This window comes from Lipotes vexillifer, unplaced genomic scaffold (genome assembly GCF_000442215.2).
Source record: "Lipotes vexillifer unplaced genomic scaffold, Lipotes_vexillifer_v1.1 scaffold1102, whole genome shotgun sequence".
Classification (NCBI taxonomy): Eukaryota; Metazoa; Chordata; class Mammalia; order Artiodactyla; family Lipotidae; genus Lipotes; species Lipotes vexillifer.
This window is the reverse complement of record NW_006771065.1, coordinates 493,349-520,322: the sequence shown is the minus strand read 5'-3', so window position 1 is coordinate 520,322 and position 26,974 is coordinate 493,349. Positions and strand designations below refer to the sequence as shown.

The 26,974-nt window shown below is 41.3% G+C and overlaps 2 protein-coding genes and 1 pseudogene across 3 annotated transcripts; 2 read left to right on the top strand and 1 right to left on the bottom strand.

The window, feature by feature from the left end:
- Positions 1-1,795: 1,795 nt before the first annotated feature.
- On the top strand, positions 1,796-2,380 carry LOC103086205 (protein slowmo homolog 2 pseudogene; annotated as a pseudogene).
- A 3,615-nt stretch (positions 2,381-5,995) lies between these two features.
- LOC103084808 (small ubiquitin-related modifier 2-like) lies at positions 5,996-6,283 on the bottom strand. The gene is made up of 2 exons (XM_007446510.1): positions 6,130-6,283; positions 5,996-6,072 (listed from the first exon to the last, which is right to left on the bottom strand). The coding sequence occupies exons 1-2, from the start codon at positions 6,281-6,283 to the stop codon at positions 5,996-5,998; spliced, it is 231 nt and encodes a 76-aa protein (XP_007446572.1).
- Positions 6,284-10,796: 4,513 nt separating this feature from the next.
- Positions 10,797-25,063, top strand: LRR1 (leucine rich repeat protein 1). 2 transcript variants are annotated; one of them, XM_007446508.1, is made up of 4 exons: positions 10,797-11,009; positions 14,455-14,553; positions 17,045-17,766; positions 24,679-25,063. In XM_007446508.1, exons 1-4 carry the CDS (start codon positions 10,797-10,799, stop codon positions 24,917-24,919), a joined length of 1,275 nt encoding a protein of 424 aa, XP_007446570.1. In that variant the 3' UTR covers positions 24,920-25,063. The 2 variants fall into 2 exon arrangements, with proteins under 2 accessions (XP_007446570.1, XP_007446571.1); XM_007446509.1 differs by lacking the exon at positions 17,045-17,766 and having other exon boundaries at positions 24,679-24,837.
- The last annotated feature ends 1,911 nt before the right edge of the window (positions 25,064-26,974 follow it).

Genomic DNA, 26,974 nt, shown 5'->3' with positions numbered 1-26,974 from the left:
TGCATTACGCAGGGCTCTCACTGCTGTGGCCTCTCCCGTTGTGGAGCACATGCTCCAGACGCACAGGCTCAGCAGCCATGGCTCACGGGCCCAGCCGCTCCGCGGTAAGTGAGATCTTCCCGGACCCGGGCACGAATCTGTGTGCCCTGCATCGGCAGGCGGACTCTCAACCACTGCGCCACCAGGGAAGCCCCATAAAGTGTATATTTAAAAGTAAGTTTTTGTCCAACCCAGACCCCTATTTCTCCAGTCTCCCTGTCCAAACCCACATGTTGTCAGGATCTTTAAAGAAATAAGTGTAGCTATCTATCTACCTATCTACTCATCCACTCACAGAAGTATATGTGCATATATATGCATGTATACATACATATGTATAAATGTGTCCATATATATATGTTTGTATTTATATATATTTACTACATCTCTTTTCATTTATACAAACAGAAGCGTACCATACCCAATGGTATGATTCTGTTTGTACAGATAGATCATACAAATAGATCATAAAGCATCTTAGAAGAGTGTAAATGCTATGGAGAAATATATAGCAAAAATAGGGAATGAAGTGAAATTGGAACATCTTTGAACATTCCTTTGCATACTTAAATTATATCTATATCTATATAGTATATCTATATTATAAAGGATGTCTGTAAAATAAAATTCTGGAAATGGGACTGTGAGGCAAAAGAATATGAACTTTTAAATTTTTGATAGATATTACCCATTTGCCGTCTATAGAAATCATAACAATTCAACCAAATACCCATAGAAAATATCTGTTTTTCCACACTCCCCCAACAGTGTGAATTAGCAAACTTTTTTATATTTGTCCTTCTGCTAGCCTAAAAATGGCAAGTGTTGTTTCAATTTGAATTTCAATGCTGCAGAACATGTTTTGCTATGTTTATAAGCCAGCCATGTATCTTTATCTGAGAACTTCTCCTTCCAGTCTACAACCCGCTTTGGTAATGTGCTTCTGGACTGTAGTTTGTATATTTGTAAATATTTACATGGAAGAAAATTAGCCCTTTGACTTTTCATGTTGGTTGCAAAGTTATTCTAGTCACTACAACACCAGATTCTTATTTATCTCTATGTTTATGTTCCAGGTATTCTTCCATGCAAAAAGTTTTAAAGTTTATGTCTGAAAATTTATCAAATTGTTAGGTCACTACTTTTAGGTTTTGTGTCAAAATTCTAAACACGTTCTACTGTGTTTTCTTGTTGTACTGTTACATTTTTGGTTTTCATTTTAAATCTTGAATCCACCTAAAATTTATATCACCATCCCCCAGGAGTAAGGGAGAAATCCAGTTTCCCTCCCTCCCAAATGGCTAGCTACTCACTCTAACTCAAGAAATATTAACCAAATGCATAATCATCAGTAAGCTTACTCTATTCTAGCACAATGTAGGCTCTCATAAACATTTGTTGAATGAATATTTAGATAGTCATTTACTCATTCATTCTTTCTACAAATATGCATTGAGTACCTACTATATGTGAACACTATTCTAGATCTTGCATGTAACAGTAGTGACTCAGAACCTGTCCAGGAAGCTTGCAGTCTAGCGGTAAAGACAGGCATTAAATAAGTAATCATATAGCAATTATTTTGGACAAGATAACCTAAGATTCCTCTTGCTGTGAACACCCAAACTTGCTAGAAGAAATATGGTGTGTTTTAAAATGCAGAGTTGGCGGCTGAGGGGCGGGGCAGGGGCAAGAGTGGCTTCTTTGTTTCATTGTGCCCTAGCGACGCCTGGACACCACGCAGGCCGCCGGCACCATGAAGATCTGGACTTCGGAGCACGTCTTTGACCACCCATGGGAAACTGTTACAACAGCTGCAATGCAGAAATACCCAAACCCTATGAACCCGAGTGTGGTTGGAGTCGATGCATTGGACAGACACATAGATCCCTCTGGAAAGCTGCACAGCCATAGACTTCTCAGCACAGAGTGGGGACAGCCTTCCATTGTGAAATCTCTTATTGGTGCAGCAAGAACCAAAACATATGTGCAAGAACATTCTGTAGTGGATCCCGTAGAGAAAACAATGGAAATTAAATCTACTAATATTTCATTTACAAATATGGTTTCAGTAGATGAGAGACATATACAAACCACTGCCTCAAGACCCAGAAAAAAACTGTTTTAACTCAAGAAGCCATAATTACCATGAAAGGAGTCAGTCTCAACAGTTAACCTCGAAGGACTGATGGCAAGTACGATACCATCAAATGCTAATAAAGGCCGAGAAGCAATGGAGTGGGTAATACATAAATTAAATGCTGAAATTGAGGGATTGACGGCTTCGGCAAGAGGGAGCATAAGGACACCAACAGCGGCAGCAGCATTTGTGAATAAATGATAATGAAAGTTGATAAACAACACCCAGTTCCCCAGGTCTCTACAAGCTGGCAGTATATTTATTTGTTATTTTAAAAATACAGGGCTTCCCTGGTGGCACAGTGGTTGAGAATCCACCTGCCAATGCAGGGGACTACGGCTTCGAGCCCTGGTCCGGGAAGATCCCACATGCTGCAGAAAAACTAAGCCCGGGCGCCACAACTACTGATCCTGCGCTCTAGGGCCCGCAAGCCACAGCTACTGAGCCCACATGCCACAACTACTGAAGCCTGTGCGCCTAGAGCCGGTGCTCCGCAACCAGAGAAGCCACCGCAATGAGAAGCCGGTCGATACAACTAGAGAAAGCCCGTGCGCAGCAACGAAGACCCAATGCAGCCAAAAATAAATAAATAAAATAAATAAATTTTAATAAATAAAAATACAACTATATTTTCGGTAGAATTTTGTTTTTTGATAAGCTGAAGAAAGACTATGTGACTTGATCAAAACCAAGAGGTGCAGTGTTTCTAAACAAAGGGATCGGCTGAAATTAGTGTTGTCTGAAATGGCTGCCTGATTTTGAGGATTCCAGTATTTATGTGAAAATTTAACAATTTTTGAAAAGTACTTAAAAATTGATATTGACTGATTAAACCTCCTTAAAGTAGAATTTTAAAGCTTTTCACGCATTGGAACTCTACCTAGTTTGGGACCAACCCCAGAACCAAGCAGAGCCACCTCTCACATACCCACGACTACCCTGCTGCAATAAACTTGTAGAACTTGCATGAGGGAACTCATTTTTAAAGGAGAAACTGTATAGTTTTAAAAAGACATTGATGGTATAAAATAATTTGCTCTGCTATAAACCACCGTTAAAAATCACAATGTTTTAATTTGGTACTTAACATTTTTGGAGTAAAAACTATCACGAAAGTAATAAATGATGCCAACAAAAATATACTTTATTGTGTTACAGAGTACTGTATTGGTTTGCCAAAGTTTTGTAACTTAGTAAAGGTATTACCTTCCTTGGATTTGTACTTTATGACTTAGTATGCTGTATCATGGGCTGGTTATGTTAACTGAAAAAGTCATTGCCAGAATTTTGCAGCACTCTAAACTTAAACAGAACAGCTGTTCACATCTTTTAGCATTTCATATTTGCCTAACTTATAAATTGCCATGTGTCAAAATCATGGTTCTGTAATTGCTAAAGCATAATATGCCAGGTTATTTGAATCTAATTACTTTTTGAAGTTAATTACGACCACAAAACATCCTTTTTTACGTGAAGAGCTGTACATCATTTGAAATTACTTAAATGATGTCTTGCTCTGATGCATAAATTCCAGGGACTTAATGTTTTTTAATAATACTGTGTCACTGCAGGGGATGGGGGCCGTGGAGAAGAAAAAAGAATAATAGGGTGAAAAAAAGCATTGACCTAAACTAACCAGTAGGTGAATTGCTTTGCAGCTTTTATTTATGGAAATCCTTGCTTTGGATACCAGAGTGCAGCTGCAATCTGAAAACTAAATCAGTAAATGTATTTTGTTTTGTATTTTGTAGCAGGCAATTAATTATCCACCACTAAATAAATAAGAATATCTTTGATACTGGGAATTGTTGCATACAGCGTGTTTTTGTTAAAAGGTGATGAGCTCTTGCCTTTACTTCACAGCACTTAAAGTGATAAACTTCTAGTCAGGTTTCCTATAAAAGAAACCAGTTAATATATGTACATAAACCACAAAAATAGTATAACAAACTATTTGAAAATTATTGTTTTTCAACTTAGAATATTGTTTAGCTTGAGACTTCTTAGGACATTTGTAAAAGCAAGTTAAAGCCAATACGATTTTTGATTTTTTTGTAACCGGAGATGGTTTTTACAATTAAAATAACATTTCAACTAAACAAAACATTGCTAAATATTGATATTTAATAAGTTGCCTTGTATAATTTCTGAAAATTATACTTGTTCTGAAAAGTGTAAGAATACCCTAATGATAAAGATTTCTAAACAAAATTTTATCCTGTTTGATTTTTTTACTCTGATCTAATGACAAAATTCTATAAATTTTCATTTTCCAATGTAGTTACTTTTAGTTAAGTAGCTAGTAGTTAATGGCTTTTACCTGTTAAAATATAAATAACATAGCAAGCATCTGAGAGGACTAAACTGGAATAAAGTGTTCATGGGTTAGAATTAGACTCGGACTATGGAGTATATTATCCTATTTAATATTCAAGATGGATCTTATATGAATTAAGAAAAACCTTCCTGTTAATAAAAGCTTCCTTTTAACTAAAAATAAATAAATAAAATGCAGAGTTGAGCTCCAGGGAATCCCAAAGATCAGGAACTAACAGGGAACTGAAAACCATAGAGACTCCTCTGGGGAGATTTGTCCATCTAGGTAATAGGACCTGGATTCTGAGGGGGAAAGAGACAAGGCTCTGGGCAACTGTATTTAATTAAATTGTGGGGTGGAAATCCATGAAGATTTTTGGGAAGAATTAAGCACAACCTATGAGACTTAAGTTCTAGTACTATTTGTTTGAACAATGACTATCTATGAGGTCACAGGCAAATCCCTTTACTCTTTTCAGCTTCCATTCCCCTCGTATAAAATGAGAGAACTGAATTAGAATATCTATAAATTATGTTTCAGCTCAACATTTTAGGATTCTGTGAAGAGAGACACCTTTGAAAATTTAATTTGGCAACAGTGTGAATGGTGGATTATTGTATTAGCCTTGTAACTGGTATTGCTGCCTCTAGGCTTGCTTTAATTGCAAATTAATCTCTTCACTGACCACAGTAGCCTTTCTTAAACAGGTCTAAATTTTATCCCTGCTTGAACATTTTGAATCCTGTTCCAGAATTTTCAGGATAATGTTAAAAAGCCTTAGTTTAGCAAAAAAAATGTTTTCATCATCTGGCTGCTTTATACTCATCTAATGTTCTCATCTAACATTTCTCCCATTATAGTATAATTATTGGTTTATTTGTCTCTTCTAAACAATGTAAACTCATCTTTGCCTTTTTTTTTTGAACAAGAAGTTTATTTAAACAACAATACGCTTGACTTGAAGGGAAAACTGTCTAGGATTCATTTCTTTTAGAGTAATTTAAAGACATTGCCCTGCTTGTAACAGCTACATAAAAAAAAGTTATAAAATTGTCCTTGGTTTTACAATGATAAATGAAAAGCATTAAAATTCTCCCATCGAACAAGGTATGCAAGGATTTTTATGTTGTTCTTTTTTGTTAAACAGTGAGAGCAAAATAACTTACTGAAATATAAAGGCAAGAGCTGAATGAGCATGCCACTAATGGAGAAAAGGGGGTATTTTCATAGAACCAGTATTTTTCCCCAGCCCATCTCCATTTGATGTCAGTCAAAACATACCATTGGCCATTTACTTAAAAAAAAAAAGTACTATGCTTGTGCACGTACACCAGTTACTTTATGTACAATAAAGAAAGGGGGAAGGGGAAAATGAATGAACAGAGAAAACTATACTGTAGTAGTCAGGATGTGGTGGAACCAAATTGCGGTTTTCTAATTGAGAATGTCTTCTTGGAATGGAGGAACAGAATTCTGGAGTAAAGTAGCAGGTTCCCTTTTTAGTAGACACCTCCTGTCTGCTGCTGCAACACACCAATTGTATCTTCAGCCTCCATGTCCAACTGTGCAGGTGTGTCTGTTTCATTGATTGGCTGCCCATCAAATTGGAATCTGATCTGCCTCATTGACATACCCTGTTGTTCACAATAGGCTTTCAATAGTTTAGTAAGTGGTGTATGACTCTTAATCTTAAACTGCACCACAGAACCGTCCTGCCCCGCCACCTTCAAATTAATATGATCATTGTTCTCAGTCTTGACTCCTTCCTTGGGTTTTTCATCAGCCATGGCGAGCGTCAGATTCTCCTCAGCTGCCGCTTCACTAAAAAGGTGCCAGGTCCACATCAAAAGAGCACACAAGCAGCACCAGGAGTGGCAGAAGGAGGCGGCAGCGGTGGAGGAGGGAGAGCACCTTTGCCTTTTAAATATCTAGCACAGGTGCTGGCATACAGCAAGAACACCATAAATATTAAATGAATAAATAAGTGTACTGAAGTAAGAAGACCTGGTAGGTTTAGAAATAATTCTGGAGGGAAGTAATACAGCTCTGAACTGACATGGAAATATTAACAAGGGGCAGTTGGGTATTAATTAGGAAATCATAGTGGAAACACAACCTATAAAAGATGATCAAAGAGTGTCAACAGGGAAAAGGGAAACCACACTCCATCTCAGATGGGATTTGAACCCACAATCCCTGACTTTAGGAGGGACCTCGAACCCACTGTCTTTTAATTGAAACCACTCACCTAGTACAGGACTTACTGAAGCTCAGGTTCTTTTGTCTCTTTGCAGAAAAGGCAAAGTGGCAGGCGAAGAGTGAATTTATTAGTATACATAGGACGCTTGTGAGAATACAAAGGCAGGCAAGAGGCAACCCCAAGAACAAAGAGGGCCATATATATATATATATATATATATATATATATATATATATATATATATAACGCGGGCCTCTCACTGTTGTGGCCTCTCCCGTTGCGGAGCACAGGCTCCGGACGTGCAGGCTCAGAGGCCATGGCTCACGGGCCCAGCCGCTCCGCGGCATGTGGGATTTTCCCAGACCGGGGCACGAACCCGTGTTCCCTGCATCGGCAGGCGGACTCTCAACCACTGCGCCACCAGGGAAGCCCAAAGAGGGCTATATTTTTATAATCAAACAAAACGTGCGGAGGGGAGAAGACCACCTTCTTCCTCACTTTTTGGTAGATGTCAAGGTGATAGGGACAGAGTAAAGAAACAAAGTAGGTAATTAAATAGTTAATCCCACTAGGGGATTGTAAGTAGATAAAAAAGTATCGGAGACCCCTGTAAGTTAATGATTACTCAAGAAAGCAGGTTTGCTTAACCACAAAACCAAGCAGGCTTGCTTAGCAATAAAACCATGCAACAGGAGCATGAGACATGCCCCCAAACAATAAAACAATGGTGGTATGAGACCCACATCCTGTCCAGTGAGCTCAGTAAGTTATTGATTCCTAGGACATGCTCCTCTGGGCACATTAAAAACAAAAATATATGGGCTTCCCTGGTGACGCAGTGGTTGGGAGTCCGCCTGCCGGTTCAGGGTACGCGGGTTCATGCCTCGGTCCGGGAGGATCCCACATGCCGCGGAGCGGCTGGGCCCGTGAGCCATGGCTGCTGAGCCTGCGCGTCCGGAGCCTGTGCTCCGCAACAGGAGAGGCCACAACAGTGAGAGGCCCGCGTACCACAAAAAAAAATAATAATAAAATAAAATAAAAATAAAGGGTGACATTATACTGAAACCTGAAGTGATTTAACCATTTTTAGCATATGTTACTGCCTTTTTGCTTATTTCCATTGTGCCATAACAGTCCTGGCTTGACCATGTAGGGACAAGAAAAGTCCCCCAGCCGACATGGAGGAGGAACTGATGATGACAGTGTGACGTCTACTCAGGAATGAGGAAGATGGTGGTCTTCCCCACGCCCAACTTTTCCTTTGGTTATAAAACCATAGCCCACTAAGTTCTCGGGGTGCAGCACCCTCTCTCCCTCCTGCTTATAAGCCTCACAAGCATCCTATTCTAATAAATCACTTACCTATCACTTTGCCTCTCTCTGAATTCTTTCTTCCATGAGACAGAAAAAACTGGAGCTCCTCGGAGCCCCCTATCGGTTTCGAAGGCTTACATCGTAAGTTCCTCCTTTGACCCTATATGGTCTAATTCGGATGGTCATAGAACTATTTAAGTCAAATATATATATTAGCAAAAGGCTGGTAACGTATACTAAAATACGGTCATTCATCTCAGGTTTTGGTATAATGTCCCCTTTCACCTAGTTTCTTTTCCCTTTCACCTATATTCCTGTCTTGGCTACATGCAGAAATGCAACCCTTTAAGGACCACTAACTCCCTGACTTTATGTGACAAGATTCAGGCTCCATATCTATCATCTTGTGTTTTAACTATCAGGGTTTGTGGCTTGAGTGTGCTTGGCACTTGGATGCATCTGGTCTTCCTTCAAGTTAAGAGTAGATTGTTGCTAGATAACTGGATTCTTTTCTGAGTGGTCATTAGCTTACAACAGTCTCCCAAACTCCGTTAAAATTTCCTTTCTGTCTTTAATCCCCTGGTGAGATTTCTAAACTAATTATCCTACTCTATCCCTATCAAAAGCAGCACTATAAAGGTCTAATTCTTAGGTGTATATTTGTTAACTATATAGCTTTATTTAGATTTTTTAAATTTTTATTTATTTGTTTATGTCTGCATTGGGTCTTTGTCGCTGTGCGCGGGCTTTCTCCAGTTGCGGCGAGTGGGGGCTACTCTTCGTTGCGGTGCGCAGGCTTCTCATTGTGGTGGCTTCTCTTGTTGCAGAGCATGGGCTCTAGGTGTGCAGGCTTCAGTAGTTATGGCATGCAAGCTCTAGAGCACAGGTTCAGTATTTGTGGCACACGGGCTCAGGAGCTCCTCGGCATGTGGGATCTTCCCTGACCAGGGTTCGAACCCCGTGTCCCCTGCATGGTCAGGCGGATTCTAAACCACTGCACCACCAGGGAAGCCCCAGCTTTATTTAGTTTAGATGAAATTTACCATTAAAAAAACCAGCTCCAAGATCTGGTCCCAACGTGCTAGGGCAGACAAGTCTACACTGTCCATAGATTGTGACCTCTCTCTTTAAGAATATGATGACGTTTGATTTTACTAGCTTGAACACAGCTGAGTACAAACCTGAGTAAAGTTTACTGTGGGCACAAATTCAGGAAGTCAGAGATATTCAATTATCTGTTGAATGCCTGGTATGCACAGAAACCTGGAGAAACAAAATAAATGAAAAGTAATTTTAGGGAATTCCCTGGTGGTCCAGTGGTTAGGACTCAGGTGCTCTCACTGCCAGGGGCAGGGGTTTGATCCCTGGTCGGTGTTCTCCCATAAGCCATGCAGCATGGCCAAAAAATAAATAAATAAAATAAAATTACAACAGTTTGTCCAACACTTAAAATGTTCCCAGCTCCCAACTTTTTCTACAGGTTCGGGGGTATATTTTAACATACTTGTTTACGCAGGTGTTTTATTTTTTTCATCTGTTATTACCCACTCGAACAAAAAATAGGTAATTCCTATAAAGTCCAATTTCTTTGAAAATTCTAGGGTGTCGTTTTAGTTTAATCCTCTTTCTCTCTAGCCATAAGATTAACTGTTGGTAAATGCTGAGTAGTGCTTTCATGCTCTACAAGCAAGAATACTAAATAGGAAAAAAAGTAATTTTTTATTACCTTATCACCACTTTTCATGAACCAACTTTGTTTTTCAGAAAATAATCAACGGGTAACCCTCTAGGTTCAAACTGTTGTACACAGAGACGCTCATTCAAGAATAAATCATTATATTGTCACGGTTGAAAAGTATTTTTGGACGCCATTTCACACTTGTGAAAGTACACCTTAGACAAAATGGAATATTTAATACAAATCTGGGACCAGCGAGAGGCGAGCACGCAAAATTTAAGTGGGCGAGACTGCTACGACCCTAAATGTGAGCGCCTCCCTCGCCACACCCAGGGCCTGGCCCTTCTTTAATAAATGGAATAGGAGTCCGAAGGGTATGCATCTGGGGTCTGGACGGTCTTTCCAAGCCTTAGATGCAGTTAAGCCAGCCACTCCATCCAACCCACTAGCGGTTGCAAAGTGGGAATTTGTTCAACAGGAATTGCCAAGTCAAATACTGTCATATCAAGTTCCCTTCTGACATGGCAGGTGTCGCCTCCGGAGCACCAAAAACAAAACAAAACACCAGCCCATCAGCGCCGGGAAATGTCGCGCCCCAACTGGCACTAGGCAACTCGCAAAGGGCCGAAGGTATGTAGGCAAAAAAGCTTCCCCGGTAACAGAGGAGCTGATGCCTTTCCTTAGGAAACTCAAGGACCCCACGTGTGCGTGCAGCGCATTAACGGTCAACAGCGGAAACTAGGACTCGGGCCCAAACTATAATAGCTGCGGCCGTCAGCGCACGCTCCCGGGAACGGACGTGGCGGCCCCGGCTATCGCCGGTTTCGGGAGACGCGCGCCGGGTCCTCAGGTGGTTGGTGTCCGCCCTCCGCGGGCCGCAGCCACAGTGCGGACTTGACCCTGCAAGGGAGAGGGGACGCCATCCGTCCCCGCAGGACTCGTGGAGCCGCTGTACAAAGAAACCGGAGACGTCGGCACCACGAGCAGGCAGGCAGATCCCCGAACAGCCGCGTGCTCGAGGACCCCGGCGGCGGCGCGGCGCGGCGTGGCGGGAAGGGGCAAGTTTCAAAGCCGAGAGGTGGCAGCTGGTTGTTGGAGCTACGGCGAGATGAAGCTGCACTGCGAGGTGGAGGTAGTCAGTCGGCACTTGCCGGCCTTGGGGCTGAGGAACAGGGGCAAGGGCGTCCGGGCGGTGTTGAGCCTCTGTCAGCAGGCTCCCAGGACTCAGCCGCGGCCTCGAGCGGGAGGCGAGCCGGGCGGCCGGCACCCCGCCTGCCTGTTCATTTCCACCCTGAAGGACAAGCTCGGGACCCGCTATGAGGTGCGTGAAGCAGGCAGGTCAGGGGTGGCAGCCAGGCGCTCTTGCCCTAAGCGCCCGACTGTTCCCGAGGCCGGACTCCGTCTTAGGGGTTCCTGAGCGCCCAGCCCCCGAACCCCATGACCACCCGGACCCCGGCGTCTCCCTACGGACCCCGAGGAGGAAAGATTTTGAGAGTGCACTTCTTATTTTTCTTGCCCATTTCTGCGACTTTGTATTGACAGCCTTGCTGTTTAGTAGTAGATAGTAGCCCCGCCCCTTTAAAGCCTTGGAAATTTCGGCCTGCCGGATTAAACTATAAACGAAGCATCAGTCCAGTTTGGGAGAACTGTAAAATGACTACACTTTGGTTCAGTAGATTCTGTTTCTCCACAGGCTTTTCGCTAGTTTTGTCTGTTTGTTTGTTTGTTTGTTTTAAGGCTTTGTGGGGGTGTATCTAAGGTCATTAGGCGAGATTAGTACAGTAGTAAAGCAGTAATGCTTGGGTTGCATCTTGATATTTTTATTAAAGTTATTGGTTACTGCATCTCTTTCTCTCTTTTTTTTTTCTCCTCAAATGTTTGATTTCCTAAGTCTTGATTTGTTAGGTCCAAGACTTTTTCGTATCTACCTAGCAGTAGTAAACCCTCCAGAAGTTGGAAGTTGAAGTAGAATTTTTTGAAATAGAATTTTTAAAGCGCAAGTTTTATAAAATCCTTTTACGTTGATTACCAAGCACGTTATTTTGTGAAAATGACTGGAATACCTTTGTGCCTACTGTAATAAAATTGAGGGGATAATTCATCACCCACCATTGCATCTGATTCTTGACTGGATTTTAAACAATTTCTGAGATTATTTCCCTTACAGTGTTTTACTCCTCAGTGAATACTCATAGTTGAGCAAAGGAGTTATTGCTGTTTCATTCAGAGCCACGTAAATGTTTGATGTGAGTAGTTGAAAGTCTAAATAATTCCCCCTTTTCCATGGAATCAATTCGTATAATTTTTCAAATTAAAAGGACTTTAGAAATCACCCAAATTTTAAAGGTTAGAAAACTGTTAGGTGACAAAAGCAAACTCATAACCAGAATTGGGTCTCCCTTTTCTCCCTGTTGTCTTCCCTAAAACCTATCTTTTCATGCCCAGCTTAGGTACTGCCTATTTTCAGAGTCTGTTATGATCTCTCCTTTAAAACTTTTACTGCACTAATAGTCAGTAGCTGACCTAACCAAAATTTTATTTTAAACTGCTAGTTGAAGACTTAATGTGTGCAGGGTGCAGTGCTAGATACTGTGGGAAATAAACCTGATTTAGTCACTGTTTTTCCAAGACTAGAAAGGGAGGAACAGAAACCACCATTTATAAAGGTGGGCTATGATAAGTGCTGTAATAAAGGTAGAAGCAGAGTAGTATAATATCAAAAATGAGATCAATTCTGATTAAAGGTCTTGAGAAAGTTTTGTAGAAGAGGTGGTGCCACAGGGCTTGGGACATAGTAGGTGTCAAGTAAACATTTATTAGTTGAATTAAGGTGGTTTTGTCCCGGGCCTTGAAGAGTAGGTATTAGTGCTCAGTATGGAAGTATCTTGGGGCTCTTTCTTACAACCCTCTACTCTTCTGTCCTGACTTCAGCTGTCATCCATTTGACTGTGATTTTCCAAATATGTTCTTTAGCTAGTCCTCTCGGACTACCTCAGCTACCTACTGGAAATCTTCACTTGGATGTGTAGCAGTATTTCAAACTCAAAGTTTCCCCAGATTAATTTTCCTTGCCATCCCTAACCCTGCTTTTCTGACAGTCTTCTGCAACCCTTTAAGTAGTATTCTGCCCCATCCAGGCACCTTAAAGCCTTTCCCTCCCCACATCCAATATATTATTGAATTCTTTCAGTTCTACTTCCTAGGTAGCTTTCATATTTTCATACCTCCTTCCATCCCAGCTGTAACCTAAATCACCATTGTCCCTTGCCTGGCTAGTTTCTTAAAGGATCTCCCTACTTCTACCGTTGTCTTTTTCCATCCCATTCTCCCCATCCCAAAGTTCATTCTTACACTGTAGTTAAAGGAAGCTTTTCCAAATGTAGACCTAATTATGTTCCTATCTTAAAGTCAGTCAGTGGATATCACTGTTCCTAGGATAAAAATCCAAAATTCTTAATATGGTTTACAAAATCTTTCACCATCTAATCTCTGTTTACCTCTCTAGGCTCACCTGCCTCTTTTCACTGGATCTTTCAGGTGCACTGAACATCTTTCAGCTCCTCACAGCTACCAAGCTCTCTTACCTTCAAGGCTTTGAACACATTGTTCCATCTTCTTGGTATGCTACCCCCTGTGTCTTCCCCCAGTATCTTCAGTTGCCTAACATCTCTTAATCCTTCATTCTTACCTTGAAGGTCACTTTCATACCCCTTTGCTAATAAGGTCTTACAGCAGCCTGTACTTCCCTTCTTTTAATATTTTTTATGCTTGTAATTACTTGTTTAATAACTGTCTCGTATGAGATTGCCAACTTGATTAGTGTAATTACCATGCTGGTCTTATTTGCCACTGTTGTCCCAAGCCCCCTGTCATAGTACCTGGTACATAGTGGCTTCTCAATAAATAGTTGCTGCATTGAAGTCTGAAGCAGAAGCAACATTAGTCATTAAAAATTTTTGAGCAGCTGTTATGTGTCAGTCACTTTTCTGGCTCCAGGGAAATAAAGGTGAACAAAGGAGACAGGATTCCTGCTTTCACTGAGTTTATATCTTGTGGGAGGCATGCCCACCCCAGACTAATGGGCTGAAGTTAAGAAGGCAAGTAACTGCTATTGGAAATGGGAGAAAAGAAACATTCTCCTCAAACACAGGGGTTTCTGTTTTCGAAGAAGAAAGAGTTATTGGACAGGTAGAACAATTACGTCTTTTTTTGTGGCTGCATCGGGTCTTCGTTGCAGTGTGCAGGCTTCTCATTGCGGTGGCTTCTCTTGTTGCAGAGCATGGGCTTTAGGTGCATGGGCTTCAGTAGTTGTGGCTCGTGGGCTCTAGAGCGCAGGCTCAGTAGTTGTGGCGCACAGGCTTAGTTGTTCCACGGCATGTGGGATTGGGCTTCAGTAGTTGTGGCTCGCGGGCTCTAGAGCGCAGGCTCAGTAGTTGTGGCGCACAGGCTTAGTTGTTCCACGGCATGTGGGATCTTCCAGGACCAGGGCTCAAACCCGTGTCCCCTGCATTGGCAGGCAAATTCTTAACCACTGCACCACCAAGGAAGGCCCAGAACAGTTATATCTTACCAGAAGCTAGATAAGGAGTGTAAATACCCCCAAAACCAACCAAACAAAAACCTTTAAATCTTAAAACCACAGAGCACCCAGACTTAAGAACTAAAGGCCAAACCAAACCTGGCAAAGTGACTGGCACATTCTAGTTGTAATCAATATTGAATAACAGTACCTGGTTTTGTCCTTTTTTCCCATTGGTTTTAAGCAGCTAAAGGAGAACATTGAGCAGTTCTTCACCAAATTTGTGGATGAGGGGAAAGCCACTGTTCGGTTAAAGGAGCCTCCCGTGGATATCTGTCTAAGTAAGGTATGGTATTAAAAACGTTAATGCTTAGGTTGGTTGACTGTAAAGAGAATAGAGGCTCCTTTAGGATCCTGATACTCACATAGCTGAACAGAGACAGTCACTTGCTGGTATGTTTGAAGAAGTGACGGCAGTTTCCCTGGCATGCATGTATGGCCTCTAAAATGGCAGAGTCAGTCTCAGAAAAGTTGCCCAGGATGGGAAGGAAAACTAGGTTTGCTTCTGTGCCCAAGATGGAGCCTCAGGGTGTTCCTAGACAGAACTCTATAAGGCAGGTGGCACAGGTCTACATTTTGCCAGCTGAATCACACGTGATGAATCTAAATTTGGTGTTAAAAAAAAAATGAAATACAATTAGAAACACTTCAGGGGGTATTTTACTTACTATAATCACTTTTAAAAATATATAAACCATTAGAATAAAAAACTGTTTTCTTCTTTGCCTTACCTCATTTTTTCCTTTTCCCCCTTCCCAGAGGGTAGGAGCAGTGATTTGTTCAACCTTGCAGTATCCTTAACCCCAAGGCACATGCTTTGTAAACATTAAAAGTTTAATAACTGTTTAAAGTATTTGTATTGAATGGAGGTGTTTTGTCCTACCTCCTCCTGTTCTTGTGATTTTTCATTTTCTCTTATATTCAGCCTATCTTTCCACTAACTCCTTCTACCTAAAAACAAGCTGAGAGGTCTTACCAATTAAGAAAGTAGAATAGACAAATTTCTGGAAAATCAAGGCTAAATCTGTTGGCTCCACTTTCTTGCTATCTCTTTTGACCTCTGCTTTCACTGGTTACTCACAAAATACTGCCTCAGAGATCAGTGATCTCCCTCCAATTTGCCAGTCACATTGCCATTATTTCTTATCCTTTTTGAGCTCTGTAGAACTCGACACTGATGACCACTCTGGACTTACTGGCTGGACTGCTTCACCCAGGTCACCAGACTTTCCTCACTGCGCTTCACTGTGTATACTGCTGCCAAAATAGCTCTTGTCATGTAATTCTCAACTCAGAATTCTTCAGTGGTTTCCCACAGCCTGATAATTCTATCCTCCTTACCTTGGCATCAAGCTCATCTGTAATCTATCCCCGTACTATATTTTTCCTCTTTTACTGCTCTACAAAGCTCCTACATTCCAACCAAATAGGATCATATACTTAGTTTCCGAAACTTGCTGAAAGTTCGCTAGTCCTTCACATATAAACTTTACGAAACTTCTGAAGTGTCCTGCAAGTATTAGTTATTTTTATTGATGACTTAGTTCACATACCACTTTATTAGTGATTTCTGTGTCCAGCTGGAAGCAGTCTCTTGCTTTTGATGTTTTCTAGTACTTTTGGCATTGAGTGCTATTTGGCCTTCCTTCCCCCCGCCCCACCCCCACCCCCGTACGTGGGCCTCTCACTGTCATGGCCTCTCCCGCTGTGGAGCACAGGCTCTGGATGCACAGGCCCAGCGGCCATGGCTCATGGGCCCAGCCGCTCCGCGGCATGTGGGATCATCCCGGACCGGGGCACGAACCCGTGCCCTGCATCGGCAGGAGGACCCCCAACCACTGCGCCACCAGGGAAGCCCTGGCCTTGCTTTTGACAGGGCCATTGCTTTCCACAATTCCTAGTGTTTGTGAATAATGCCCCCTAGGTGTTTGGCAGTGCACCGCACTACCTCATTCTGTCTCAGAGGCACTGGAGATTTGGGTCAGTTCATCTTTTCTTTTTTTTTTTTTTTTTTTTTTCAACAAGATGTGATCCATTGTTTCCTGATGTTCTCATGTTAATCCCCTAGGCATGGTTGGCGGGCAAACAGCACTGGCTGGGAGGAAGGCCCAGAAGTTCTAGAGAGTAGACGGAGGCCACGTGACGTACTGGACTCCACCAGTGATTTCACTGTGAACAATGTTTCCTCTCCATTTGCTCCGAGCTTCAAACTGTTCCAGCAAGACAAATTCATATTTGTGCAAGTGGCAAGAAATAAAAAAATCAGATGTGACCTCTGAAATGTCACGTGGTCACAGGATCACCCCTCTTTCAGGAAAGCTTGAATCCATGTTGAAGCACTTTGGAAACTCTGAAATGATATTCTTTTTTTTTTTTTTTTTTTTTTTTTTTTTTGACTTTGGTTACTAAGGTTAAGTAACTTTTTTTGTGTTTTTTGGGGGGATTATAGTCGATGGGTCAGTTCATCTTAAACCCAATTCTTAAGTGGAATCTTTTCATGCTTTCCTGTTTTATTTTATACTCTTATGGTTCCCCCGTGAACAGTTTTATTTAGCGTATGTCTCTCAATATAATTTTTTCAAAAACGTTTAAAGTTTTTTGTATCTGTATTGAAATTTAGTGAAAATAGAATACTAAAAAAATTTGTACAGCCATTTTCAATAAATGATTGCATGATTTGCATATATAACTTTACAGACTTTGTTTAGGATGGATTAGCATGGATGCATTATCTAAAATGGAATTTATAATTGTACAACTTATTTTTATGTATTCAGGCCAATTCCAGCAGTCTAAAGGGTTTCCTTTCAGCTGTAAGACTGGCTCACAGAGGCTGTGATGTTGAGGCACCACTTTTAACCTTCACACCAGTGAAGACTTCAGAATTTGAAAAATTTAAAACTAAAATGGTTATCACATCCAAAAAGGACTATCCTCTAAGCAAGAACTTCCCCTATTCTCTGAAACATCTTCAGACTTCTTATTGTGGGCTTGCCCGGGTTGATATACGTATGCTTTCCTTAAAAAACCTTAGAAAATTAGACTTGAGTCACAACCATATAAAAAAGCTTCCAGCTACAATTGGAGACCTCATCCACCTTCAAGAACTTAACCTGAATGATAATCACTTGGAGTCATTTAGTGTAGCCTTGTGTCAGTCTACACTCCAGAAGTCACTTCGGAGTTTGGATCTCAGCAAGAACAAAATTAAGGCACTCCCTGTGCAGTTTTGCCAGCTCCAAGAACTTACAGATTTAAAACTTGATGATAATGAATTGATTCGACTTCCTTTCAAGATGGGACAACTGACAAACCTGCGTTTTTTGTCAGCGGCTCGAAATAAGCTTCCGTTTTTGCCTAGTGAATTTAAAAATTTATCCCTTGAGTACTTGGATCTTTTTGGAAATATTTTTGAACAACCAAAAGTCGTTCCAGTTATAAAGCTGCAAATGCCATTAACTTTATTGGAATCTTCTGCGCGAACCGTACTATATAATAGGTAAGCCTTTGATAGCATCCTGGTATTCTCATCATCCTCAGAGTAACAAAGTCTTTAACATAGCTTATGATGCTGTGCACAATGACGCTTTGCTCCAGTGGCCATCTTGCTGTTCCTTACCTCTGCTTAGAATGCTTTTCCTCCAGAAAGTCTCATACCTTACTTTCTCACTTCAGTTCTCTGCGCAAGTGGCACCCCAGAAAGGTCTTTCCTGACTACTCTATCTAAAGTTTTATCCCCCACCCCCTTACATTGCTTGATTTTTTTGTCATAGGGTTTATTACCTGGAATGATACATATTTTTTAACATTTGTTCGTTTTCTGTCAGATATTCTCACTAGAATATAAGATCCATGAGGGCATGGACTTTGCCTTATTCTCCACTATTTCCCTTGGGTCTAAAATGTGATATCCCCCATACCTGCAATATGTTAGGGAATGAATGAATGAAGAATGAGTGAGTGAGTGAGTGAGTGAGTGAATAAATCAATGAATGACATTGTTTCTCAGAGTCTGGTTCCCTGACCAGCAGCATCAGCATCACCTAGGAATTTGTTAGAGGTGCAAGTTCTTGAGCTTCACCTCACACCGGCTGAATCAGAAATTCTGAGGGTGGGGTCCGGCTCTCTGTGTTTTAACAAGTCCTCCAGGTATCTCTGATACAGTCTAAAAGTTTGAAAACTCCAATCTGGCATAGTGGTAAAGTGTGGTCTTTGGAGTCAAACTTAGGTATGATTCCTGGCTTCACCCCTTAGTGTGGCTTTAGCAAGTTATTTAATCTCTTTGATTGAATCTCATCTGTGAAGCAGGAACAATAATACTCACTTTACAGAGTTGTGAAGATAAATGATCTAATGTAATGGCAAAGCATTTGGCATATAGGAGGACTCAGTAGCTCCTGGTTCTCTTCCCTTGTCTTTGAACACTAACTGCAGTTGGTCAGGAGACACCAAACTCCAATTCATTTTATTCAGGCTTCTTTCATGTAGGAGTGGAAGCTAAGATGTGAACCAAATTACTATTGCGTGCTTATAAAATGGTAGGAACACCATATTTCGAAGAAGAGATTCTTAACTTTTTTTTAGTGGGGAGAGACTCTTAAAAAAAGAAAAATGACAGAAGTTATGGGCCTAGAAAAATGCACACATGAATAAACACAGACTCTTGCATACAACTTTATAATGCTCATAGACCCCACTGAAACCCAAGCCAGTCTTTCCTCTTCACCATCCCTAGCTTAAGAGCTCTTATCCTAAAGCAGTGGTTCTCAAATTTTACTTCACATTTAGAATCACCTGAGGAGCTTCAAACAAATTCTGATGGTTAGTCCCCACCCCAGACTTATTAAATCAGAATGTTTGGCAGGGGACTTCCCTGGTGGCGCGGTGGTTAAGAATCCGCCTGCCAATGCAGGGGACACGGGTTAGATCCCTGCTCCGGGAAGGTCCCACATGCCGTGAAGCAACTAAGCCTGTGCACCACAACTACTGAGCCTGCACTGTAGAGCCCGGGAGCCACAACTACTGAGCCCACGTGCTGCAACTTCTGAAGCCCGGGTGCCCTAGAGCCTGTGCTCTGCAACAAGAGAAGCCCGCGCACTGCCATGAAGAGTAGCCCCTGCTCACCACAACTAGAGAAAGCCTGTGTGCAGCAACGAAGACCCAACTCAGCCAAAAATAAATTAATAAAATATAAACAAATTTGAAAAACAAAAAAAGAATGGGAGTAGGACCCAGTATTTTTTTTCTGTAACTTTTTTTTTTTTTCTGTACGAGGGCCTATCACTGTTGTGGCCTCTCCCGCTGCGGAGCACAGGCTCCTGATGCGCAGGCTCAGCGGCCATGGCTCACGGGCCCAGCTGCTCCGCGGCATGCGGGATCTTCCTGGATCAGGGCACGAACCCGTGCCCCCCGCATCGGCAGGCAGACTCCCAACCACCGCGCCACCAGGGAAGCCCGTACCCAGTATTTTTTTAACTCCCCAGGTATTCTAATGTATGGCTAGCTAGGATTAAGAACCGCAGCTTGCTTCTCAAACTTTAAGCGCATTCACATCACCTGGGAGTCTTGTTTAGCAGATTCTGTTTTAGAGGTCTGTGGTAGAGATCTGCTTTTTTTTTTTTTAATTTATTTTTATTTTTAACATCTTTATTGGAATATAATTGCTTTACAATGGTGTGTTAGTTTCTGCTTTATAACAAAGTGAATCAGTTATACATATACATATGTTCCCATATCTCTTAAATTTTAAAAAATAATTGAAAAAATAATAATTAAAAAATATATACAGCCCAAGATAAAATATACTAGTCCTCTTTCACACATACCCATTTAAGAGAAAGAAGGCAGGAAAGCCATGTGGTTCTTTCCAACCAGGGGCTAGTGTGAGAGCAGGAGGAGCCAGCCTCTCTGCCATTAATGAGTAATTCCACTCACAGGTGTAAAAGCCACTTTACATTACAGGGGCTTGATTTAGGGTGTTCCACATCTTCTTCCAGAGAGCCCGGCCCTTAACGGAACCTGTGTAAAAGCCACTTTACATTTTTAACTCTCACTTCAAACACAAGTTGGCCTGGACCCTCATGTGGGATCCAGACACACAGAGGGAAAGAATTTTCAAAGGCAATTCAGGAATTCCAAGCTTTCTCCCCTCTCTGATCTCTTCACCCCAGGTTCAGACCCCTGTGCCCCACCCAGGTTGGCTCCAGACTGTCAACTTTCAAGGCAAAGGGTGCAGGCAACAGTATCTTTATTTCCCTTCCAAAATCACATCAACCTTTCGCCTCAAGTTGCCTGATATTATCTGATTCCATGGACCATTTTTTTTTCTTTCCCGGTATGTGGGCCTCTCACTGTTGTGGCCTCTCCCGCTGCGGAGCACAGGCTCCTGATGCGCAGGCTCAGCGGCCATGGCTCACGGGCCCAGCTGCTCCGCGGCATGCGGGATCTTCCTGGATCAGGGCACGAACCCGTGCCCCCCGCATCGGCAGGCAGACTCCCAACCACCGCGCCACCAGGGAAGCCCGTACCCAGTATTTTTTTAACTCCCCAGGTATTCTAATGTATGGCTAGCTAGGATTAAGAACCGCAGCTTGCTTCTCAAACTTTAAGCGCATTCACATCACCTGGGAGTCTTGTTTAGCAGATTCTGTTTTAGAGGTCTGTGGTAGAGATCTGCTTTTTTTTTTTTTAATTTATTTTTATTTTTAACATCTTTATTGGAATATAATTGCTTTACAATGGTGTGTTAGTTTCTGCTTTATAACAAAGTGAATCAGTTATACATATACATATGTTCCCATATCTCTTCCCTCTTGCGTCTCCCTCCCTCCCACCCTCCCTATCCGGTCCCTCTAGGTGGTCACAGACCACCTAGCTGATCTCCCTGTGCTATGCGGCTGCTTCCCACTAGCTATCTCTTTTACATTTGGTAGTGTATATATGTCCATGCCACTCTCTCACTTTGTCACAGCTTACCCTTCCCCCTCCCCATATCCTCAAGTCCATGCTCTAGTAGGTCTGTGTCTTTATTCCCGTCTTGCCCCTAGGTTCTTCATGACATTTATTTTCTTAGATTCCATATATACGTGTTAGCATGAGGTATTTGTTTTTCTCCTTCTGACTGACTTCCCTCTGTATGACAGACTCTAGGTCTATCCACCTCACTACAAATAACTCAATTTCGTTTCTTTTTATGGCTGAGTAATATTCCATTGTATATATGTGCCACATCTTTATCCATTCATCTGTCGATGGACATTTAGGTTGCTTCCATGTCCTGGCTATTGTAAATAGAGCTGCAGTGAACACAGTGGTACATGACTCTTTTTGGATTATGGTTTTCTCAGGGTATATGCCCAGTAGTGGGCTTGCTGGGTCGTGTGGTAGTTCTATTTGTAGTTTTTTAAGGAACCTCCATACTGTTCTCCATAGTGGCTGTGTCATTTTACATTCCCACCAACAGTGCAAGAGAGTTCCCTTTTCTCCACACCTTCTCCAGCATTTATTGTTTCTAGATTTTTTGATGATGGCCATTCTGACTGCTGTGAGATGATATCTCATTGTAGTTTTGATTTGCATTTCTCTAATGATTAATGATGTTGAGCATTCTTTCATGTGTTTGTTGGCAATCTGTATATCTTCTTTGGAGAAATGTCTATTTAGGTCTTCTGCCCATTTTTGGATTGCCTACATTCCAGGCGAGGCTGCTAGTCCATGAACTACACTTTGAATACAAAGGCTCTAAAAGTAACTAAGGGCTCATTGTTTTAAGGCAGTGATCCTCAGAAGTTGAGAGTGCATCACAATCATGCTTATTGTAACACAGTACTTAACTAAAGCAGATTGCTGGTCCCCACCCTCAGAGATTCTTACTCAGTAAATTTGGAGTGGGGATGAAACTGCATCTGTAATAAGTTCCAAGGGGATGTTGATGCTGCTGCTCAGGGGACCACACTTTGAGAACCACTGGTTTAAGGCATTGACTCTTAACTAGGAGTTGAGAATTACCTATTAAATAACAATACATGTAAGTACCTAGAACAGTGCCTTGTTCATAATAGGTCCCAATAAATACTTATTGGATGTATAAATACAAGTAATTTGCTTCTCTGGTAATTAAAAGCCAATGTTGTTATCATTAGTTGTGGAGGAGTTCCTAAATAATATAGATGAGAAATCTAGGTAATCTAGGTCCTAGATTCTAGGTAATCTAGGACCTAGATTCTACCTCAGACCAACTAGTTCAGAATCTCCAGAGATGGACCCCTATTGTATGTTGTATATTTTTTTAAATCTCCAGAAGTGATACTGATGATTCAGGTTAAGACCACTGATTTGTGAGAAATCTGTGGTGTCTTTTGGAAATGTACTGCTCCCGAGTTTCTTGTTCTGTGTTTTCTCTAAGACTTACATATGAAAAAATATGTATATATTGTACTTATTCAAATTTGAAAATTATGTCCAAATGAGAAATACTGTAAATGGTTACTGATGATTTGAAAAGATCCTAACAGATTGGCTAAGATGACTCTAATCTTTACTAAAGGGTAATTTTGCATGTTTTGAGCTCCGTTGTTTTAAAAAGAATATAGATCCAAAGCCATGAGAACAGCATCTGTTATCTAGCTATTGATAAATTGTCCTAACTGGGACTTCCCTGGAGGCACAGTGGTTAAGAATCCGCCTGCCAATGCAGGGGACACGGGTTCAATCCCTGGTCTGGGAAGATCCCACGTGCCGCAGAGCAGCTAAACCCGTGCACCACAACTACTGAGCCTGCACTCTAGAGCCTGCGAGCTACAGCTACTGAAGCCCGCACGCCTAGAGCCCACACACCAAGAAAAAACACCGCAATGAAAAGCCCGTGCACTGCAACAAAGAGTAGCCCCCGCTCATCTCAACTAGAGGAAGCCCTCTTGCAGCAACAAAGACCCAATGCAGCCAAAAATAAATAAATTTATTAAAAAAAAATTGTCCGAACTACTGGTTATAAACATAAAGTTATAGTCTATTAGAAAAATATGTGGTAACTTAAATTATGTTGGATAGAAAGTACAGTTTTTAACTGTTTCCTGTTTCCTTAGACTATAACCAATAGCCTGGAATGTAAATGTGGTTTTTAAAAATATTGTTACTTACACAAGTAATAAATTTGTACATGTGAAAAAATTAAAAATTGCAAAAAAGGCCAATACCAAATCCCTTAGGAAAAGTAGGCCACTATTTTTGATTTGATGTGTATCTTTTCAGACTTTTCTAATAGGGTTTTAAACTCCAGTTTAAATTATAATAGTAGGTTTTATTTATTTGTTGAAAAAGATCTGAACACCTATTATGTGCCAGCCTAGGTACTAGAGAAACAACAAAGAGAACAGTGTGGGGGAGACGCACAGTGATGGCGGTATGGTTGTGTTTAGGGTGGAGTAGCTAGCTGGGAGGTGGGCAGGCAACCGCAAGAGACTGTCTCTTAGTGTCTCGTAGATGAGGGTTTTGAGTTTGACTTGATTTGATTTTTTTTTTTTTTACTTAGTTGGATTTTAATTGTATTGGGCACCATTGAAATTTTAAGCAAGAGGGTGAATGAATTTAAGCAAGGTTAAATTGCTTACTTGGCTACTAAAGTAAAACTAATGTCCCAAACAACATGTGTTTTCAATTTGTTTCACACAGTTTAAAATTCCCTTTTGAACATTTGATGCCTATGAGAGTATATGGATTGATTGATTGATTTTTAAATTAATTTATTTTTGGCTGCATTGGGTCTTCGTTGCAGTGCGTGGGCTTCTCAATGGGGTGGCTTCTCGTTGCGGAGCATGGGCTCTGGGCTCGCGGGCTCTAGAGCACAGGCTCGGTAGTTGTGGCACACAGGCCTTAGTTGCTCCGCGGCATGTGGGATCTTCCCAGACCAGGGCTCGAACCCATGTCCCCTGCATTGGCAGGCGGATTCTTAACCACTGTGCCACCAGGGATGCCCTTATATGGATTTATTTAAATAAATGTTTCTACACAGATAGAACTGAGTAATTCTCTCATTATCATTTATAAGAATTGTATGACAGAGCCATACGTTTAAATTATGTTACACTGGTCATACAGTATAATTATATAAAGGACAGATGGCTCTTTCATTGTATACAGTGGGTTATGCTAATTAAGTGGCGGTACTAAAAGATACTTTATAGAGTGGTATAGATCCTCTTAGGTTTACAAAATATGTCATATGCTGTTACTTAGTATATTTTCCCCATTTGTACCAGTTAGGAAAATAAAACAATATACTGAGTTAATTAATAGAGTAATTTTATTTTTCCATTGTTATAATTTCAGTGTCCAGTAATTCATGTCCTAATACATGAAGTTTTGAATCTAGTAACACATTAAAAAATATTTTTAAAATATTTTTTTCCAATAGGATTCCATATGGCTCTCATATCATTCCTTTCCATCTTTGCCAAGATTTGGATACTGCAAAAACGTGTGTTTGTGGAAGATTCTGTCTAAGTTGTTTTATTCAAGGAACTACTACCATGAACCTACACTCTGTTGCTCACACTGTGGTCTTAGTAGATAATATGGGTGGTACTGAAGCACCTGTTGTCTCTTACTTCTGTTCTCTAACCTGTTATGTAAATTCCTGTGATATGTTAAAGTAATAAGTGATACCACAAAAAGAAATTCCATTTAGTTACAGGCCAATTTGGGACTCACTTATTGTTTACATGTCAGATTGGAGAAAGGGAAGCTTTTCGTGGGTTTTGTATACTTGCTTGAGGGGAAAAATGTGTGTTAGTGTAACATTTTCGATCATTTGGCTGTAAGATCTTAATTTCATTAAAACCTAATTTTATTGTGGTGTTAACTTTTATCAGCTTATTGCACTTGTGTTATTTCAGCCTAGTGTTTCCAGAATGGGTTGTGGGGTTATTTTTTAATGTTAAAACAGATATTGGTCCCAACCACTGTGGTCATAGAATTTTCTCATCAGTTTTCGTCTTGCGTTTCAGTTAAATTGAATTTCTGGGACTTCCCTGGTGGTCCAGTGGCTAAGACTCTGTGCTCCCAGTGCAGGGGGCCCAGGTTCAATCCCGGGTCAGGGAACTAGATCCCATATGCCACAACTAAGACCCAGTGCAGCCAAATAAATAAATGTTAAAAAAAAAAATTGAGTTTCTGTATGCAGAAAATATACTTTGCACTAATATAGTCTAAAGTGTAGTGAGAACTTGATATGAAACTACATATTAAGTTTTTAAGCACTTTTGTGTTTTTCAGGTATATTATTCTAAATATATATGGAATTTTATATTCACCATACATAAAGTAGGAGTTGCTTTGGACAGACTTAAGCTTTTACAAGTTTTATAATATTAATCCCATAATCTTTGTTGTGATTTCTAAGTTTTTTAATTTTTAGGGCTGGAATGAGGTTTTGGGGTTGGGTGGGAGTAGCAGAAAATTGCTACGTTTACTAAGTTCTGTATTATATGAGGGTGGTTCTTTTTGTTTTAGTCACTTAATATGTTTAAGTTTTTAAATTAAAAAACTGATAATGTATCAGCCACAATATACCAGCTAAAGGATGACTAGGATTTGAACTAGAGCAGAGGATATATAAAAGGAACCAACTTAAAAGAATCTTGGAAAATGGAAGAACTGTTTCATTCTCCTCATTCCCAATGTCTTTCAAATCAGCCTCTCTCCTAGATCACTGCAACAGTGTCAGACTAGCCTCTGGGAACAAAGGAGGGGAAAGAGCGTAAGTATCTGGAGAAAAATCCTCTCTGTGAACCTAGATCGGGGATTTCCAGCCCAGGCTTTATACTGCCTTCTAAAGTTAATTCACTTTTGCTCTTTAAAACTAAGAATTCTGTAATTGAGTATGTTAGGATTTTCTGAACTCATAAATTGGTGAGACATTGCCTGAAAATATTATAAAACAACTATATTAAAACATGGTTCTTTAAAAAGTGAAGTTTTGTGGCATAGTTAAAAGTAATTTAGTGCATATCTGATTTTTACATGTTCCTGCAGAAAGACAATGATTTCTTCATCAATAAATGTAGATATAAAAGTCTGTGTTGGGGGGCTTCCCTGGTGGCGCAGTGGTTGAGTCCGCCTGCCAATGCAGGGGACACGGGTTCGTGCCCCGGTCCGGGAAGATCCCACATGCCGCGGAGCAGCTGGGCCCGTGAGCCATGGCCGCTGAGCCTGCGCGTCCAGAGTCTGTGCTCCGCAACGGGAGAGGCCACAACAGCGGGAGGCCCACGTACCGCAAAAAGAAAAAACAAAAAAGCCTGTGTTGGGAATAAGTGCCCACCATGTTATTCCTACACCCTAGCCCTTTGCATTCTTGCTCATCTACAAGCCATCCCCATTGTAAGCATCTTAGCCTAAAATTCATATACAAAAAGCAGGGTCTTTATTTTTGGCTACATTGGGTCTTTGTTACTGCGCATGGCTTTCTCTAGTCGCGGTGAGCGGGAGCTACTCTTCCTTGCAGTGCACGGGCTTCTCATGTTGCGGAGCTGGGGCTCTAGGCGTGTGGGCTTCAGGTGGCTTGTGGGCTCTAGAGCGCAGGCTCAGTAGTTGTGGCGCATGGGCTTAGTTGCTCTGCGGCATGTGGGATCTTCCCGGACCAGGGCTTGAACCTGTGTCCCCTGCACCAGCAGGTGGATTCTTAACCACTGCACCACCAGGGAAGCCCACCT

Coding starts and splice junctions, on each gene's coding strand:
- LOC103084808 (XM_007446510.1), bottom strand. CDS start 6,283: ATGGCTGATGAAAAACCCAAGGAAGGAGTCAAGACTGAGAACAATGAT. Junction 6,073..6,129: donor AGCCTATTGTGAACAACAGG/GTATGTCAATGA, acceptor TCAATGAAACAG/ACACACCTGCACAGTTGGAC.
- LRR1 (XM_007446508.1), top strand. CDS start 10,797: ATGAAGCTGCACTGCGAGGTGGAGGTAGTCAGTCGGCACTTGCCGGCC. Junction 11,010..14,454: donor AGCTCGGGACCCGCTATGAG/GTGCGTGAAGCA, acceptor GGTTTTAAGCAG/CTAAAGGAGAACATTGAGCA. Junction 14,554..17,044: donor TGGATATCTGTCTAAGTAAG/GTATGGTATTAA, acceptor TTATGTATTCAG/GCCAATTCCAGCAGTCTAAA.